Here is a 20408-nt window from a genome sequence, read left to right as displayed (position 1 = left end):
GTTGATTTTTTTTAAATGGTTTTTTGGATTTTTTTTTTTTTTTGAGACAGGGTTTCTCTGTATAGCCCTGGCTGGCTGTCCTGGAACTCTCTGTAGACCAGGCTGGCCTCGAACTCAGAAATCCGCCTGCCTCTGCCTCCCAAGTGCTGGGATCACAGGTGTGCGCAACCACCACCCGGCCTGAATTTTTAAAAAACTGTATTTATTATTATATATGAGCACACTGTAGCTGTCTCCAGACACACCAGAAGAGGGCATCAGATCCCATTACAGATGGTTGTGAGCCACCATGTGGTTACTGGGAATTGAACTCAGGACCTTAGGAAGAGCAGTCAGTGCACTTAACTGCTGAGCCATCTCTCCAGCCCCCTTTATTGTTGATTTTAAAATTTATTTATTTTATTACATTTATTTATGTGGGTGTGTACAGCATAGTGTGTGTGTGTACCCACTAAGCCATTCCACTAGCCCATTGTTGTTGCTTTAATTCAACTTCTCAGTGGAGCAATAGCCAAGTCCTTTGTCTTTTATTGGTGTTCATTGATATTCCTGAATTTTATATCTACCCTACCCTAAAGAAGAGTATTTGGGGATGTGGTGCTCTCTAAGTATCGATTACATTAATTTGCTTAATAAAATTATTCAAATGTATATTATGGCTCATTTTTTCTTTCCTATTTGATCAACTCCTGAAAAACATATATTATAGTGTCAATGTTGGGAGATTTGTTTATTTCTAGAGCCCTTTAGAGGGAACAACTTTTGATTCATGTATTTGAGGGATTTGGTCATGTTATTGTCGCCTTTCAGTGTTCCTCTTAGTTTTGGTAACACTCTATGCTGAATTCTACTCTATTTTGTATTCGTACAGCCATACCTGCTTTCCTTGATATATCTTTTTACATACTTTTACTTTCTATGTGTATTTATGTTTAAAAGTGCTTCTTGGAAATACTGTATAGATACTTTGTTTAAGGCTGGTACTCTCTGCCTTTTAACCTGTGTGTGGCAGATTGTAGCCTTTCAAGGTAGCTCCAACAATATCTTCATCCCATATGTTCTCTAGGAGCCTTGCCACATTCCATCAAGAGGTGAAATTTAACCTTCCCTCTACAACCCGAGTAGGTTTCTGCACTGCTTTTGATTAAGATAATCTGTTAAAAGTGCCGCTTGCTTTCCAAGACTGGGTCAGAAAAGTCAATGCATGAAGCTTCTGCCTTATTAGCTGGTGTACTCACCCATCACAACCGTGTCCACTGCCTAACTTCCCTATCATCCCATGAGAAGACATAGTCATACTTGTCAGAAACAGATGACCTAGAACTTCCAAGGTCCCTGCCTCTACCCGGGATTATAGGAGTGCACCATCACAAGGGGTCTGTGCAGTACTGAGAATGACTTTGTAGGTTATAAGCAAGTACTTCACCACCTGAGCTCTATCCCCAGCCAGTATTTTTATGGCTTAGTACCATTTTTTTTTTTTTTTTATATCCACTTGTCTGCTGATAGTGGTTTAGTTGCTTTTGGCTATTGCCATTTGTTCTCAAGTGAGCTCTATCACAGAACCTGATGCTGGCCTTGTGTAGCAAGTTCATTTGAATTAAATAATTTCTTCTGAAGGAGGGATGCTCATAAAACAAGCTAAGTAAACTTAAAAGGAAACTCCTGAAATGTGGGAAGTTCAAGAGGCTCAGTGACAAGATTCACTTAAGCAAGCTGAGCAAGCTATGAGCTGAACAAGCCAGTAAGCAGTGTTTTCTCTGGTCTCTGCATCAGCTTCCAGGCTCTCTCAGGATTGAGTTCTTCCTGTCCTGGCTTCCCACGATGAACTGTGGACTCCAGATATGTAAGCCAAAGAAACCCTTTCCTTTCCAAGTTGCTTTTGGTCATGGTGTTTCATCACAGTAATAGTAACCCGAACTAATACAGAAATCAGAGTTTGTTTTCCTTTTAGTTTGTTTGCTTTCAAGAAGGGTTTTTTGTTTTTTGTTTTTTCGAGACAGGGTTTCTCTGTGTAGCCCTGGCTGTCCTGGAACTCACTCTGTAGACCAGGCTGGCCTCGAACTCAGAAATCCTCCTGTCTCTGCCTCTCAGAGTGCTGGGATTAAAGGCCTGTGACACCGCTGCCCAGCTTGCTTCCAAGGGATCTTGCTTTGTAACCATAGTTAGCCTGGTAGTCAATATATAATTCTGTTATACAATATATAAAATATGTCACCTCAAATTTATAATTATGCACTTGTCTGAGCCTCCTTGGAGTTAGGATTAGAGATGTGAGCTGTCATGCTTGACTCAGAAAAAAGTATGTATTTTTACAATTGTATTTTCTTTTTCATGCTGTCAGGATAGAGGCTTTCCTCAGAAGTCAGGTAATCTCTGGCTATCTTGTCATGTTGACCATGATAGCCCAGGCTTATAATCCTAGCTCTTCAAGAAGCTAAGACAAGGGGCTGGAGAGATGGCTCAGTGGTTAAGAGCACTGACTTAACCACTCTGAAGGTCTTGAGTTCAAATCCCAGCAACCACATGGTGGCTCACAACCATCCCTAATGAAATCTGACTCCCTCTTCTGGAGTGTCTGAAGACAGCTACAGTGTACTTACATATAATAAATAAATAAATCTTTAAAAAAAAGTTTAAAAAAAAAAAGAAGCTAAGACAAGATAAAAAATTCAAGGCCTGCCTGGCAACTTAGTGAGAGAGCCCCTGTCTCAAATAAGAAACAGTAAAAAGAGGCTGGGTGTAGTGGCACATGTCTTTAATACCAGAACTTAGGAGGCAGAGGCAGGTGAATCTCTGTTAGTTTGAAGCCAGCCTGATCTACAGAGTGAGTTCACATGCTCCTGTCCTGGGGTATTACACAGAGAAACCCTGTCTTGAAAAAATAAAAATAAAGAATGAAGTATAGAAACTCTAGATGTACCAGGTCGTGGTGGTGCTCACCTTTAATCCCAGCATTTGGGAGGCAGAGGCAGGCAGATTTCTGTGAGTTCAAAACCAGTCTGGTCTACAGAGTGAGTACCAGGACAGCCAGGGCTGTTACATAAAGAAACCCTGTCTCGAAACACCAAGACAGCCTAGCAAGGCAGGATAGTGGTAGTACAAAACCACCAACCTTATAGTTGGTTGTAAAACAAAGGAAAGGTCTGGGACTTCTCTCTCTCTCCCTTTTAAAAATGTAATTTTTGATTTAAATTTTTGATTTAAATATTTATTGTTTTAAATTTTGATTTAAATATTTATTGTTTTTTCATTTATTTATATTCATGTGTATGGGTGTTTTGCCTGCATGCATATTTGTGTGCCATGTGTATACAATACCCATAAAGACAAGAAGGCTTAAGGTCCTGAGAATGGAATTACAAATGGTTGTGGCCCACCATGTGGGCACTTGGAATCAAATCTGTATCCTCTGGAGAAACAGATTAGGAGTCTAGCTACTGAGCCTCTCTCTCCAGGCCCTCTCTTCCTTTTGAGGATGTACTTTCAATGTATGGAACATTTCCCACTGACACTTACCACTTCCCAACATGCTATGTTGGAAATAAAGTTTTTTAATACAAGGACCTTTGGGGGACTAGTCAATAGTAAGCTTCTTCAGTTCTGTGACTTCAGGTCCTGTGTCCTGGGATTAGTCCCGAGGAAGATCTTTAGGCTGATGCCTGAAGCTGGCTGCCAACATTCAATAGAGAATCATCCATGTAGCCCTTAGACTGTGCTTGAGGGACTGGTAAAGACTCAGGAGTGGAAGGATGCTGCAGAGAATGGAAAGGAAAAGTATGAGGCTAAGAACAGAGGGTAAGCATTTGTGATGAACAGGTTAAAGCAATTGAGACAGAGGAGGAGGATAGGTGAGGTTAGCATGATTTGGGAATGCTGGGCATGGTATTGCACATCTGTAATTTCTGTATTTGGGAGGCTGAGGCAGAAGGATGAAGACTTCAAGGCCAACTTGGGCTACATGTGATTCTGCTTCCAACAAAACAACAAACAAGAGATAAAAGAAAACAAAACAAAGACTGTGCCAGACAGACAGATATGCACATAGGAGGGAGGGGGATGCAGACAGGAGGCAGAGGTGGGCAAATCTCTTTGAGGTTGAGGCAAGCCTAATTAATGTAAAAACTGAGTTCCAAGGTAGCTGGGGCTATGTATTGAGACCCTGTCTCAAGAAAAACAAAAGCCAGAGAAAGGGGCTAAAGAGATAGCTCTGAGATTAAGAGCATTGACAGCTCTTGCTAGATGACCCAGGTTCAATTCCCACCACCCACAACCATCCTTAACTTCAGTTCTAGGGACTCTGATATCCTTTTCTGACTTCTGCATGTACTGCACACACATAGTACTGATATATACATGCAGGCAAACACTTATACGTGTAAGATAAGTAAATTTAAAATGTCTTTTATCTTATTTGGGGGGTGTTTTGTTTTTGAGACAGGTTTTCTCTGTGTAGTCTTGGCTGTCCTGAAATTCACTCTGTAGAGTTTCAAACTCAGAGATCCCACTACTTTTGTGTCTAGAGTGCTGGGATTAAAGGTGTATGCCACCATGCTGGACCCTGAAATGTTTTGTTTTTTTTTTTTTAAAGAAAGAGAATAAAGTTTTGGAAGAACAAAAATACTGAAGAACCCAAAAGGTTGGGATGTTGTTTGGGACATGAATCACTGACACAGGACTGGTGGTATGTGGCAATGAAAGACAAACTGAGGAAGATGAAGAAGGTACTAATTTCTGTCCTGACCCCTCCTGACCCAGAATAGAACATCCCAGGCCTTGGAGAAGTGTTCAGGATAGTGGTTTCAGGCTTCTCTTGACATTCCAAGAAGAGGATGAATTTGTCTAATGTGAGCCAGAGGCTAGAGAATTGCTTTATGCAAAATTTTGCAATGAACTACTACAAGAGTAGTAGTTGTGTGAAGGCAGGACAGAGGCTAGGTGGAAGGCAATTACCAGAAATTTCTGAGGAGAGGTAGGGGCCTTTCACCTCTGAGGTGCAAAGGGAGATTCCAGGATAGGAGAGGGGTTGACCAGCACTTCAGAATCCTCCTAGATTTCTGACTGTGTAACAAATTAGAAACCTAGAAACCCTCCTCACATCTATAGAAAACGAGTCTCCAAAGATATATACTATACACATACAGAGGCAAAAAGTTCCATTTCTTTTCTTGGTTTGTCTTTTGAAACAGGGTCTTCTGTATCCAATAGTTGACCTTGAACCTAATATGTAACCAAGGATGCCCTAGAACTTCTGATCCTCTTGCCTTCGTAGCCTGAGTGCTATGATTATAGATAGGCATGCCCTACAATATTAGGTTCAAAAAGTAGTGGGGATTGAACCTGGTGCTGTCTGCAAAACAGACAAGAACTTTAATAACTAAGCCACATCACTGAAGGGATACTAGCCTCTGCTTCCCAAGTGCTGTGATAAAGGTGAGTGCCACCATGTCCAGCAAGTAAAAATTTTTTTAAGTACTTTTTTTTTGAGACACAGTCTCACTATATAGCCTTGGCTGTCCTAGAATTTTGTAAACTAGACTGACCTCAAACGTATAAGATACATGCTTGACTTTGTCTCCCAAGTGCTGATACTTAAAAGACAAAGGTGTTTGAGAGATGAAATAAAACTTGTGTCTAAGCTGGGCGGTGGTGGCGCACACCAGAGGCAGAGTGGATTTCTGAGTTCCCGAGGCCAGCCTGGTCTACAAAGTGAGTTCCAGGAGAGCCAAGGCTACACAGAGAAACCCTGTCTCGAAAAAAATCAAAACCCACCCCCCCCCAAAAAACAACAAAAAACAAAAACAAAAACAAAACCCAAAAAACAAAAACAAAAACTTGTGTCTAGGCCTTGTAAACAGAGCTAGGTAGAGTAAACACTTATAATGCCAGCACTAAGAGGCTGAGACAGGGGCATGTAGGTTTAAAATGAAATTCAGCCATTGTGTGAGTTCCAGAACAGCATCAACCCTAGACTAAGTCCAGTTGGTATGCAGTCTGGGAGCAAGGCAGTGGAGAGAGCAGCTGGAGAGGAGAGGCCAATTTTGTGGCCTATCACTCTTACATCAGTGCAGTCAAGAAGCTGATCTCAGTTCAGTGCCTCATGGAAAATACCATTCTCTGCCCAGCTAAAGGCCGCTGGCTTCATTCTGAATCCATCTGAGCCAAGTGGCAGGCCTGTAGGAGTCATTTCCTCTGAGCTTTCCACTTAGGCCTCCACCTTCATTCAGATGACTCTTCCTAAAGATTCCATCGAACAAGACATCCAGACCTTCACAGAGTGCTAGCAGGTGCCCCCAAGTCTGTTTTTTTTTTTTTTTTCATGAGAACGGAAGCTGTCAGGAGGTGATCATATGAGGAGGGAGACCAAGCTAGAGTGCCAAAAGTGTTTTCATGGGATCAGGATATTGCACCACTGGGGGAGTGTTGGCAGGCTGAGCAGAGGACCTACAGAATGCTTCACTGAGTAACAGGCATGCTCATAAAAATACCGTACCTACCAGGGCTGCAATCTGCCATCTAGGCCCTAGGCCTTCCTTGCCCTGCAGCTTCAGATAGCTGGACTCACTTTGGAATTCCAGCCCCCTCCGCTTCTCCTCGCTTGGGAGGTCACAGCCATGAGCCTGGGAGGGGGCGCCACTGGGAAGAGCTCCTTTCCAGAAACTTTCCCCATAGGGCTGTAAGCAAGAGTAGGGCGGGCAGGAAAGGTCAGAAAGAGGCCAATCCCGAGGACAAAGAAATAAAGCACTGAGCAGGAGGGAAGTGGGAGGAAGATCAGGAGTAGGGGGGTTTCAGGTCGAAGGGCGCCCTCTCTGAGAACTTTCCCTTCTAGCCTAGTTTGGGACCTAGTGTTTAGTAGGGACTGTGTGGTATGCACAAGCCTATGTCTTGCCACACCCCCTTCGCAGGCTGAGGACTCAGGTTCAGGCGCACATTCCTGAAGGACCCTGGCCTAGCATCCTGGCTGAGCAGGGGTTCCAAGAGGAGCTTGAGGTTACCGGAGTTCTGCCCTGAGAGCACGGAGACATTCGAACACATGACCAGGGCTCGGCCTGGACCTAATGGTGTATGAATGCCCATTACTAGCCAGAGCCCTCGAAGACCAAGTGGAGGCAAGATAATCTGGCCCAGTCTGGATCCTCTCCCCACTGTCCAGCCCTGGGATCCAGAGAATACTTTAGCAATGATTTCCAATACAAGCCTCAAGGGCGGCGGGGATCCCTGTTGGTAAGGTTGGGGTTATTCTCGTCTGGGGGATTCCTCTGGAGCTCCTAAAGAGGACCCCCCACGAGGTTCCTATCACGCAAGGGGCTCTGTAGCCAGGTTCAGATAAAACAAGGAGCGAGGGTGTGGCGAGGCGGGGCCTGCTGCGGGGGAGGTGATCTCACTCACTCCCCCTCCTTCTTCCTCCCCCCACCTCCAGGCGCACGTTGCCCCGCCCGCTGCTGCTGCCGCCGCCGACGCTGCAGCAGCAACATCCTCGTCGGCAGCGGCTTAGCTGGGTGGCGGGTCCGAGGTCGGTGTGCACAGAGGCTGGACTGGCAACCCGGCAACCCGAACGGTGCAGGTAAGGCGGGCTAGTTTGTCCCCTTGGCCGCAGCAGCGACCATCTGCGTTCCAGACCCAGCCCGCCTCGGGCGCAAAGGGAGCTGGTTTCATGCCTCCTCGGTAGGAAGGCTGGAGCCCCACCCATGCATGCTAGGCTTCGGGCTCTGAGCACTGTGGTCTCGAATGCGATTGGAGAAAGTGGCTAGGTGCCAGAGCCCGACAGGTGAGGGGTAACTGGGCGGCTCCCCAAATGCATGCTTAGGGAGGGGCACAGGAGTGGTCAGGCAGGTTCTGTATGGGCAAGTGGGGCTGAAGTTGGCATATCCTTGTGGGTATATGTCTGTGTGAGGAAGGAAATATGAACCCAGCTGAACGTCCATCTAATCCAGTCGACCTCTGTGGGGTGTGGCTCTGGGCGTGACTGTTCCTCATCTCCATTCTAAAGTCCTGATTGCGGGTGGGGTGGGGGAGAAGCCAGTGTCTAGCATGGTGTGGGGGAGATTGAGCGAAGCTCCTCCGGTAGTGGGAGGGGAAGAAGGAACAGGGATGGGCGCTGCCTGCCCCTCCACCCCAAACTGGGGAGGGGGCTTTGTTCTTCACCTCCTCCTTTCCAAATTCCCTATGGGGATCCCCTCAAATGCACTGCAAAACAGTCTCCTCTCAGGCACATAACCTCCCTTAGGTTCTTTGGCCAATAAAGGCTACAGTAAGAGAGATGGATTTGGGCATCCACTGATGTGCCTGTGGGTGCACATGGGTGTGGACCATGGGTCCATCAGGTAAAAATAAGGGAAGAAAGGCCTCATTGGCTTAGGACCAGGGACTTCTGGAAGCAAGGTTTCTGGGACTCTTTCTGTAGAGAGTGGAGTAATTTTAGACATTGTTTTACACTCTGTTTAATTATGGGAGGAAGGAACCTTTCCATACCCTATTCTCTTCTATCTGGTTCAGAATTTTAGGGTGTCGGTTGACAGGGATTAAAAAGAACAACAGAAATAACCCACTGCTCCTGATGTCTAGAACCCCTATCCATCTGTCTCAGGGAAGCAGGACCACCATCTGTCTGGGGGCCTGGCACCCCTTTCAGGTAGATGTCTTAATCCTGATTAATGCAATTCCAGTGGTAGTGGCTACTAGCAGCCCAGTGTTATCTTTGCTGACTCATATGGCCCTTGTGATGAATAGATCCAGCAGCCTTTCTTCCCACCTTTATGGTCCTTTAGCAGGGTGGGGCTTGCCCAGAGCCTCAGCTCTGATGGGCTCCTTGCTGCAGATGGTGGAATTTGACAACCCTGGCTTCTCACCTAGCCCAACATCTATGCAGCACTGTATATACTTGTGGCCACATGACGAATTAGTGATAGGGCTGGGACTGGGAACTCCCCACTTCTCTGACTCCTTGCTGTATTCCAATGTCTGTCATTATTATTTTTTGTGTGTACAATACCCAAAGCAATACATCTTGTTACAGTACATTTAAAAAATACAGGAGCAACTTATTGAAATACATTTGAAATAGAGAACAAAAGAAATTAGGAATTGCCTGTGATCTGATTACCGAGGAGGAGGAAAACACATTCGACATTCATCACAGCACAGCACTCCTGGATTGCTACTACCTACTCCCAAGAGACTCCTCCCCCAGTGCCCAGCCTCTACCCTTTTGCAGAGCATCATGCTCAGGCATGGGGGCTATTCACAGAATGACTGCCCAGGGACTGAGAAACCATGGGTGGGTAGCCATTTGCTAGATAGATTTTCACTGCTGCATGCCTGTTTGGGCCAGAGTGCACACATAAGTAACCAGTTACCAGTACCATCCTTATCCTTTTGAAATACGGATTTCCCTTTTATTTCCTTCATGATAATTTGAAGGGAAAAAGGAAGACAGTGAAGGAAGACAGGGGAGTCCTGCTATGCTCCCCAGTTGGTTTCTTCCAAGATTGTACTTTTCTGTCACTGAGGGATAGCTATTTTCCATGAGAAATACTTTCCATGATTGGCTAGGCAGGGTAAAGGGGACATATTGGCTGTTGCCCAGTTCAATGACTCAAGACAGTCAGGCCCTCGCCTATTTTGAGCTTCAACCCCCACTCCTTTCCTTTCCTTTCCTTTCCTCTTCCTTTCCTTTTCCTTTCCTTTCCTTTCCTTTCCTTTCCTTTCCTTTCCTTTCCCTTTCCCTTTCCCTTTCCCTTTCCCTTTCCTTCTTTCTTTCCTTCCTTCCTTCCTTCCTTTCCTTCCTTCCTTCCTTCCTTCCTTCCTTCCTTCCTTTCTTTCTTTCTTTCTTTCTTTCTTTCTTTCTTTCTTTCTTTCTTCTTCTTTCTTTCTTTCTTTCTTTCTTCTTCTTTCTCTTTCTTTCTTTCTTCCTTCCTTCCTTCCTTTATTTTTTCTTTCTGATTTTTAATTTTTTTTGAGACAGTTTCTCTGTATACCTCTGACTGTCCTGGGGTGCTCTCTTTAGGCCAGGACAGCCTCAAACTCAGAAATTACCTGTCTCTGCCTCACAATTTCTTTCCAGTTTTTGAGACAGGGTTTCACTCTGTAACTCTGGCTGATCTAGTACTCACTATGTAGCTGAGGCTGATCTCAACCTCAAAGCAACCCTCATGCCTCAACCTTTCCAAATGCTGGGATGATGGGCCTATGCCACCACACACCAGACTTGAGCTTCAGCTTTGCTGGCTATCATATGAGGAGTGGTGATTCATTGATGCATGCAATATCTCTTTCATAGCAAATTGTACCAACCAAAATGACAACTAGGTACTCCTCTGGACTGTGAGGGTGACATGACCTTGCAAGAATGACCTAGCCCAATGATCCTATCACCACATGTGTCCAGGGTAGGGAGTAGAATTGAGGTCCCATGTGGAGATCTTCCAGGCCTCCCTTTATGGACAAGGTGTGAGGTGTGGAGATCTTCCAGGCCTCCCTTTATGGACAAGGTGTGAGGTGTGGAGATCTTCCAGGCCTCCCTTTATGGACAAGGTGTGAGGGGGTACCATGTAGTTCTGGCTCTGAGAGTGGGTCTGAATTCCAGGACTAGTGACCCAAGTTGGCAGTGTCTTTGTCCTGTCACCTGTTCCCATGATGGGGAAGGCTTAGGTCCCTATATGGGACCCTCATTAGCCCCATCCCTCATGTCCTATAACCTTTCCATCTGTCACTTGCTCTAATCTGGTCATCATTTTCTGCTTTCCCAGGCTTCTTGCATCCCTCTGACATTGTTATCCTCTCACTGGGCCATTCCTCATTTGCCCGTAGAAGGTGGAGATGCAGCCTTCCCCTCCTGTCCTCTCCTCTGCCTGCCCTCTTCCCTGCTCTTCCAGTTGGTATCCTTTACTCTGTCTGATTGCCTTTTTGTTTATCTTGTATTTCTTTGCTCCACCCTGTACTTCCCCTAAGGTGTTCCCCTCTCTTAGTAACTTCTGATGGCTATGAACTTAGTGCAGAGTTGCTAGTCTCCATAATAGGGGTGAATCTCAGTTGTCCCCTTGTCCCTGAATTGGGCTTAGACATTCCCATATGGCCTTGCCTGATTTGGAGGGTAGAGAGGAGCATTCTATGACCACCCTGACTGCTCTCCAAATATCAACGGGGTCTTTGTGGCTTCCTAAACGCTGTGGTTAGAGAGAGAGAGGGAGGAGTCAGAGGAGTGTAGGAGTTCTTTTGCCAGGGGGAGGATCTGCTCTGCTGGCCTTTCTGGGAGCTTTTCTTTGTCCGCTCCCCCCAACCCAAAACCCCAGGAGCTTGCCACAGCTTTTCCAGGTTAAAAAGCTGCAAGGCCACTCCATTTCCACTCAGCAACTTGTGCCAGTAGTCTCTGGCACCTAAACTCAGTAGTGGCAGCTTCATAAACTAGCCGATGGGTGGGGCAGGAAGGTAGTAGAATATGCACTTTGTCCATGGGGGACTTTGGAGCCTGCCTGACTCAATTTTGGTCTGAAGATAGAATTTGAGGACTGTCTCTTTATGAGCCCCCTCCCTTCTCAACTCAAGTATAAAGCATTCAGTACCAGACACAAATGGGAGAGGTAGCCCTAGTTTGGAGGACTGCATGGGAAAGTTGAGTTGCTGGGAAGCTTTGAGCCTGTGTGTGCACATTCTAGTATTTTTATTTGCATGTGTGAGGCTCATGTATCTGGTCACATGTGTGTATTTGTGTAACTTCCATTAGTCTTGTTTGCTTACATTAGGCTCCTGTTTGATTGTCTGTGGATATTAGTATATCTGTGTGTATGTTCTTGAGAGACGGCATGCACACATGCACATCTTCCTGTGTCTACATGGGTCTCTTCAGTGGCTCTAACAGAGTCTGTGTTGGGAAGGGGTGGGACTGGGGTGGTGGCTCACTAATGCAGCACTGGTTCTTGGGGGGACAGAGCCTCCGACCAGACCAGGGTTTGGCTATTCCCTTGGGTCCCCTCCCCAGATGGCTTCGTTCATGCCTTAGGAATGCTTAGGCCATAGGGAAGACAGAAGCACCATTGTCCACTCCCAGGCTTCCTGTGCCTCTTCTGCCCTTTAACCCTTTGGGAATAGAAGCCCCAAGGGTCTTGTCTGCTGGGGGCCTGGAAGTGGCTCAGACACTTCCAGGATTCATTTTGGAATTGGAGACAAGTCAGCTCTGTTCTGTTCATCACATTTACCTCCTCTAGTTCACATGGATTACCTATTTGTTTGTGGCCCCTCAAGCCCCTCAGTGTGAGGCTCATCCTACCTGACCTATGAAATCCAGGGCCAGGAGAGTCCTGATATCTGCTACTGCTTTGTGGCTGTGTCTTCAATACTCTGGAAAGCTGAATCCTGGTCTTTGCTTGGTTGGGGTGAATTCTGGCTCCTGCTTGGTCTCTATCACCCCTCAGTACAGAAACAGAGCCATTTCTGTCCCTCTGGAGAGGGAGAACTTTGTGTGCCTTTGGTTAAGATTTGGGCTACTAATTAGGGGACAAAGAAACCCAGCCTGTACCTGTGTCCAACAAGAAAAGCAGTTAGACTTCTCTTAAGTTGAGAAGTTGGATAAAGTAATGTTATATGAGTCTTACAGGGAGGGCTTCAGGCTGAGGGGAACCCAAGTAGAAGGGCAGATAGGTTGTTTGGGTCAGGCCTGCTCCATAAAGATATGCTGTTGCTTACATGGGACTTCCTCATGCCTGTCTTTCCAATACTCCACTACCTACCTCCTACATTTGTTTAGCAAATAAGCCCTTCCCCAGGGGACAGAATAGCTTGGATGCCATCCTTGACCAGGTCTCTGGTTCTATAAGATTCAAATAGAAACAAATTAGGATGTTAGAGGAGCTTTTGGCAGCTTCTGGGGCCTCTACACCATTTAAAGTTCTACCACTACTGAGTGCCCATGGCAGTTCTGCATACAGTTCAGCTCTGGGCCTCAATTTTGTCACTTGTCAAATGGAGCTAATAAGGATGAAATGAGTCTGTGGAAAAGTGCTTAGAAGAGTCCCTGGTAGGTGGTAAGTGCTGAGTTCACTTAAGAAAATTGAGCTGACAGAGATCATAGTTTAGGGAGTGTCAGATAGAACCAGCCAAAGATGAAGATCCTCCCTCCCTTCCTCACAAAGGGTTAATCTCCATCTGCTCCCTTTCCATCATTTAAGAATAGACCTTAACAGGTGAACCCTAGTTGCCTTGGAGACAGAAGCCTCAGGCGGGATGAAGGGGCTGGGATAAAGAAGGCTGAGACTGAATGGGGTATGCTCACCTCAGTCTTCCTTTAGGGAGGAGTTAGAGAGTAGTCTAAGACTTCTGGGCTTCCAGATACCTGTAGGGGCTTTCTCAAGCAGTCTTCTTTATGTATTATCTAAATAACCCAAAAGGCTCCAACAAGGCTTCCCCCACTTTTGCTGTCAGGCTCCATCACCATAGAAACCCATCAGCCATAACCTATTTGATTAGGAGAAAGACTTAAAGGGACATAGTAAATAAGGTTTAGGTGACACTGATACCTTCATGTCACTATCAACAGAATACCAAATGTCTTCTACTTCCTCCCAGGCCTGAGGGATAGGTACCTGTCACACATTCTGTCCCTGATATTATACCCAGAGCACTGAGCCCCCAGTCTACCCCCATTGTGGCCTGATGCCATTTCCCTAGACACTGAGTAGGAAGCTTGGAGATTATTTGATCCACCTTTGAAGGGCCCTCTTCCTGCTTCTTTGAAAAGACCAGCAGTGGCAGTCCTGGAGCTGTTTAGGCACGTGTTCCAAGTTGCAGGACATCCTTGGAGTGTGTGTGTGTGTGTGTGCGTGCGCGCGCGCACGTGCACTTAAAGGTTAAAGCAATGATCCTAAGTCTTCGCCATATACCATGACCTCTCAGACCCTTCCCTGGCAATTGGCTTTACCAGAAATGTAGCGCTGATGACACTGACATGGTGTCATGTAGACAAGAGACTCCCTATGCAACTCAGGCAGGACACAGAATGGCTAAGACAAGGCTCCTTAAGAGCTCTTACTGAGCCCTGTCCTGTGTTCTTGACTCTCATCTCCTGGACTTGCTTCTCCCAATGCTTGCTATACTTGCTTTTCTCCCAGGTCATATAAGATTTGCCACAATGTGGGCAGGATGACTGGAGGCTGACTTCACTTGGGAGCATTCTCACCTTTGTCTTATACTCTACAACTGTGTGATAGGTGTACACAATGAGAGGTGTACATGATTGGTATACACACACACACACACACTGTCATGCCTGTGATTTTCTGTGCACCTATTTTGTGCTGGTGTACACTCAGCATCAATCTTGGAAGGATCTCCTAAGCTTCTCTAGGAGCTTCTCCCTGTCATAACGCTCCTTTCTGTGGGAGCCTCCACCTGTTTTCTGGTACATGTGCATTAGCCAACAGTGAATCATTTATTTTATCTTACAACTATCTTCCTGCTCCAATGCCGTAAGTGAGCAGGGGCTTACCACTGTCATTGTGCTGCTTTATCTCTCTGGCCTCAGTGCTCAGCATCTCTACTCTCCCAGCCCTGCTTCTGGACCCAGAATCATTGTCTCTTTTTTCCCCCAACCCTTGCCTGGCATCTCTCCCTCCCCAACTCACCCAAGGAACTGGGACTACGGCAGAGGGAGGTAACAGTGGCCCGCATGCAGGTGCACACACCTACCCCTCACCCTTCTCTCTCTGCACTACTTTTTGCACCTCTCTCTCATCCTTTGTATTCCTTTTTATTCCCCCTCCTCCCGTTTCCATTGCTCAGATCTCTGTTTCTATATTTCTTCATCTTATTTATCTCTTGGCTATGTAGTCTTCTAACAGCTATCTTTGCCATCCATCTCTTTCCAGCCTCCTAATCCTGCTTCTCAGACTCCTCTGTTTCCTCCTGCCCTTTTCTCACTCTGTCTGTCACCCTTGGCAGACTGGGCCTTGGCTCCATCTGTAGAACACTACCCCCCCTTTTGCCCTCCATAATGCTAATGGGGGTGGGTCAGGGCCTGCTGAGCTAACAGCCTTAGCTCTCTCTATAATTGCCTGAAGAATGGTGAGAGATCAGAGACCCAGCAGCAGTGGGAAGACAGACAGAAGAGAGCCCCTCCCAAAAAAATCTGTCAAAAGCTTCTTAGTCTTCTGGCTCCTTCATGCCTGTCTCTGAGTGTCCAGACCAGTGGCAAGACAGATAACAAATAATACTAGAAGACATGAAAATAAATTGAATGTGCAGTTATTTAGATTCAGGATGGGACATATGTAGGATAACACAATATTCCCACCCCCCTGCTCCTCACTTTGCATGTATACCAAACCTCATTCTGGGATCATATGTTTGGAGAAAAATGAGGAAGTGGCTTGATAGAAATCACCAGTTCAACACATAGAGAATCAAAGCACCATCCCAGACAGGACAGTCCTTCTTTGAGCTTTCCGTGCTCCAGTCTCCACCCCACCCCCACCTCAGACCAGGGCTCAGAGCTCCCAAGGCTGTTGTTTGATCCCTTGCTCTCTGATCTAAGTCTCCCACTGCTTCCTACAGGCCTTGAAGTCAAGACTAAAGCTGCCTGGGGCTACCTGGCCCTGCTATCCCTGGCTTTGTTGGGGGAGGTGTTGGTAAAACAAAACCCCTGTTCTATTCTGGGCCCTAGTTCAGCTCTTGAAGGTTTGGACTGATCATTCATTTTCCACTTCCTACTGTTTAAATCATTCCCTTGGCCTCCAGGCCAGCTATGTTGACCCATTCTGGTGCTCTGCCACCCTCACCAGCTTTAGAGGACAAAGCTACAAGTTGACTGCTACTTTCAGACCACCCCTTTAGGTGAAATTGATTTGTGACTCCTGGCTGCCTCCTCATGGACTTCAAATGCCTTGACATGACATTCTATGACTTTTCACCTTCCTTTTTTTGTTTTTTGTTTTTTGTTTTTTGGATTTTTTTTCCCCGGGACAGGGTTTCTCTGTGTAGCCCTGGCTGTCCTGGAACTCACTCTGTAGACCAGGCTGGCCTCGAACTCAAATCTGTCTGCCTCTGCCTCCCAGACTGCTGGGATTAACGGTGTGTGCCACCACCGCCCAACTGGGGTTTCAACTTCCTTTTTGGGTGTTTTAATCTTTCTTTTATATTTATTCCAGGATGCTTGCTTGGAGATCAAAGAATAATTTGTTCAAATCAGTTCTCTCCTTACGTTATCTGGGCTCCAGGGAGTAAACTCATGCTATCTGGCTTGGTGGCAAGCATCTTTACCCATGGAACCATCTTATTGGCCCCACTTACTTGCTTTTGAAACTTAGGTGTTCTAGATGAGGTACTCTACTTTGATAAGATCCTGATTGGTTGAATTTATTGAGGGCATCCAGATTGGGGTTCACAGCATCTAACTCAGTTACCCAACAACACTAGCTCTTCTTTTGTCTGAATGTTCATTGGATCATCGCCTTTTCCTCTTTCATGTCTTTTATTGTGTCAAAGTATCCTGTTTTCCCTGTTTTCTTGGTAGTCTATTTCTTTTCCTAATCCTTGTCTGGACCCCAGGTCTCTGGGCCTCACTGTGTCCAGGGGAGCAGACTTGGAATGACTTGGGATTGAAGTGGGTGCATCTAGCAGTTGAACTCTGAAGACTCAACAAAAGAACCAGGTACTGAGACTGCCAGACATGAGAGATGCTTTGGGAAATGTCCTAGAACTTTCCATGACCCTGGCCTGGAACATGTAGCAATAGGAAGGATATAGCTCCCACTGTTGCTCTCTGGGAGCTGAGAAGTAGCAAGGAAATGCTTTTTTTTTCTTCTTTCTCCCAATTCTTAAGAGCAGGCTTTACTGTTCATCCTCTCTTCCTTTTCTTAAGCCTATTTAATGAAATGCAGCTATCTTGGGCCCATTTTCTCCTTTTCTACCCTGTTCCCCAAGCCTCCAGCTTATAGTTGTAGATAGGTCCCAGGGATCAGTCAGCTCTTGGAAAGAAAACAACGAAACTACAAGGAATGTTCTTTACATTCATGTGTGCAAGCTAGAGTCACAGGGATTCATCCATCTTCCACAGGCACTTTCAGACACAAAAAAAACTAGTAGCAACACACTGATTGTTCTACACATACATCAATGTATGCATGCATATCCACATAAATGCTCCCCACATGCAGAACAGATCTGCATCCATGCAGAGGCCCTTGGACATCTGCTTACAGGTATATCAACACACACGTGCTCTGGTGGTACCCACAGGGGAGTTAATTGTAGTAACAAGTTGGTGCTGGAGAGGCAGCTGGAAGAAAGGCACAAACCAAAAGAAGGGAATAAAAGGGAATCTGGAGTCCTAACCAAGATGGTCTCTTAAAGATTTCTCCTTCTGTAGCCGGGCGTGGTGGTGCACACCTGTAATCCCAGCACTCTGGGAGGCAGAGGCAGGTGGGTTTCTGAGTTTGAGGCCAGCCTGGTCTACAGAGTGAGTTCCAGGACAGCTAGGGCTATACAGAGAAGCTGTGTTTTGGGGAAAATAAAAAGATTTCTCCTTCCAAGTTAGAATTGCTTGTAGAGGGGAAGGAAAATGGGGGGAGGGCTAGCCATCTGTGGGTGGGGACAAGATCTGGGCCTAGATGTTAGTCACTAATGGCTGCCCCATCCACTCTCTTCCTCTCCTCACCCACCTACCCTCCTCCCTTCTCTTCTTTCAGTGCCTCCCACACACGTCAGCAGCTACCACAGGAAACCAACCACCAGCAGGAGGGTGAGTGGAATCTGGCCAGCTGTGCTGCACTGAGCTGCTGAGCTGACAGGAAGATGGTCGTGGCTCTGCGGTACCTGTGGCCTCTCCTCCTCTGCAGCCCCTGCCTACTAATACAGATTCCTGACGAATGTGAGTAACTGGAGGGAGCTTCAGCAGCTCCTACCACTGCTGTGCTGAGAGCTTTTATTTATCCTTTACCTCTTCATTTTCTCCAATTTTTAGCCCTCACTTCTTCTGTAGCATGGGGTGGGCAAGAGTTACCCAGGACTGTCTTTACCTTTAGAAGGGTCTGGAAGAAAGCATGGGGAGTGTCAGTACCATGGACAGGAACACATGCCTCCAGCACCACGGACAGCAGACCGTGAAAAAGACATCCTTTTGAACCTTTTCCTCTGCTCTCCTTTAGCATGAACACCCTTTCCAAGTCCCTGTCTTCTCTGCTTCCATTACCTCTGAACATACCCCATGGATATGGAAACCAGGAGAATGGGCAGTCCTAAGATACCAGCTTTTTCCCATTTTAGGCCCTCAGTAGTCTTGTCTCTTAACTGAGTCAGGAAAAGACACCTTGAAAACACCAGGTCTTGACTCAACAACTTTCTGTTGGGATGTAATTATTTGGAGGCATTGGATAAAGGGCTGGAACATGTGCCTGTGATGCTTGGAAGCCTATCACAGGTAAGTGTGTGGCTATGGTGGAGTGTAGCTAGAGTGGGACTAGGCTTTTGAGTTGGCTTATTCATTTGTGTATGTGTATGATGTGTGTATTTTAATTGAGTAGATTACTGTTGCTAGATATGGTTTTAATTTCCTATTTTGGTAAATTTGTGAGTCAGTCTAACTTATGTAGAAGTCAAGTTTGTAAAGATATTTGCCTATAATGTTTCTTTGTATTACGATGGGTGTACAGGCGTATGGGTGAGTAGAGCATGTTTGCATATGAAGGATATGTTACTGTGATAAAGTTTCCACCAAAGTTTCAGCAAGAGTTGTAGACACACTGCACTAAGTGATAGTCATCCTGTAGGAAAGCATTTCAGAGAGTACCATATATAATGGTGTTTATGCATATTGAGTTACTAGGCTTTACTTTTTTGGGTGGGGGGTTCAAGACAGGGTTTCTCTGTGTAGCCCTGGCTGTCCTGGAATTTACTCTGTAGACCAGGCTGGCCTCGAACTCAGAAATTCACCTGCCTCTGCCTCCCAGAGTGCTGGGATTAAAGGTGTGCATCACCACTGCCTGGCACTAGGCTTTAATTCTTGTCCACTTTGCTATCTTTATTCTGAACCCTGACATAGAGAGGCAAGCTCCAGAACAGGGGTGGGGAAGACTGCCAAGAATGGGATAGGAGCCAAGAGAGGTGAACTTGAGAGGCACTTGACATCAGGGTATAGCAAACTTTGGAGGAGAAGAGAGATTGATGGCACAGAGGTTAAGGATGCTACCTTAGTCACATAGAGATCCCTATACCCATTCCTTATCCTCCAGAGATACTTAGGGACATACATACAAGTGTGCTGGGAATATGAAACAGACACTTGTTCTAACTAGGCACAGAGATATGAATGGAATGGCACACACCAACAGAAATACACACTGGTGATTTACACTTAAAGGAGCAGTTATCTACACAGAAATCAAGGAATAATTGTCTATACAGACATGGGGGCTGTATAGCACAGCACTGTGTGCTGAGATGCAAACACACGCAGACAAGTCCTCATGTGTGTTCTGTTAAGGCTAAGGTATACACATATACATCAACAGATACTTAATATGCACATTCCAGGACATCCACACATGTACCTGACCTTAACTTTTGCACATTCATAGACATATAGTGGTCCTTCTTCCTTCTGTCGTTCACTTGCTTTTCAAGGACTGCTTCCTAATCTAAAATGCCAAGGCCTTATGCTGGGTATCAGCCTGCCTTGATGCCAGATGGGCTGGTCCATCTTGCCTGGGTATGTCTCTTCTGTGGTGGGGGCAGGGTGAATTTAGAAAAAAAAAGTGGCAGTGAAGACAAATAACTAGGCCAGAGACCAGAGCAGCTCTGAGACTGCCCTGGGCAGTGGCCAGTCCTTGGTCCTGATTCTGAAATGATGTAGCAGGCAGCTATGCTGTCTACCTACTGAGACCTGCCCTCCATTTCTCCTTTGCCAGCCTCTCCTGGTTCCTTTGTCTCTCTTCTTGTTTCTTCCACTGAGTTGATTCATCTTATTCTGTCACTGCTGTCACTCTCTTGCTCTCAGATTGACTTCTCCCCAGATCCGTAGACCTCTGTGTTGTTCCTGTGTAGTCCCTTTTTCTCTTCTGGGAGCCTTGTGTGAAGCTGAAGTCTGCAGAGACAAAGCTTTCAGAGCCAACCCATTGTTCTTGTTCCCTTCTCTCCCCTTTCTCCATCCCTTTGCTGCTCAGTTGAGTCCTGGGGTTGGGGCAGCTCCTCTGCCCCAGGGAGCATGGTGATCTCCTGGGAGGAAGGAAGGAGAGGATGACTGTTGCACTGGTGCAGGTCCAGAGGGCTATGGAGACTCAGATGCTGGCAGGGCCTTTGGGAGAGCTTGAGGAGGAGGGGCACCAGGCTGGGCCTTCCTAATTGAAAACAGTGAGCTGCACTAATTGGATTAGGAAGGAAGTGGGCTGGAACAGGGGAGGGGGCCAGTTGCCAGACTGTCTGCC

General features: G+C 46.3%; 1 protein-coding gene across 4 annotated transcripts in view; it reads left to right on the top strand.

Moving 5' to 3' along the window:
* Positions 1-5215: 5215 nt before the first annotated feature.
* Positions 5216-20408, top strand: part of L1cam (L1 cell adhesion molecule) — a 28687-nt gene continuing 13494 nt past the window's right edge. For all 4 annotated transcript variants that reach the window (XM_052171352.1, XM_052171351.1, XM_052171354.1 and 1 more), the window contains exons 1-2: positions 5216-7564; positions 17676-17857. In XM_052171352.1, coding sequence (XP_052027312.1) covers positions 17782-17857 — 76 coding nt within the window. In that variant the 5' untranslated portion in view covers positions 5216-7564; positions 17676-17781. The remainder of the gene's footprint in view (positions 7565-17675; positions 17858-20408) is intronic.

Source organism: Apodemus sylvaticus, chromosome X, assembly GCF_947179515.1.
Source record: "Apodemus sylvaticus chromosome X, mApoSyl1.1, whole genome shotgun sequence".
Classification (NCBI taxonomy): Eukaryota; Metazoa; Chordata; class Mammalia; order Rodentia; family Muridae; genus Apodemus; species Apodemus sylvaticus.
Note: the sequence above shows the minus strand (reverse complement) of the source record. Positions and strands in the feature narration are given on the sequence as shown.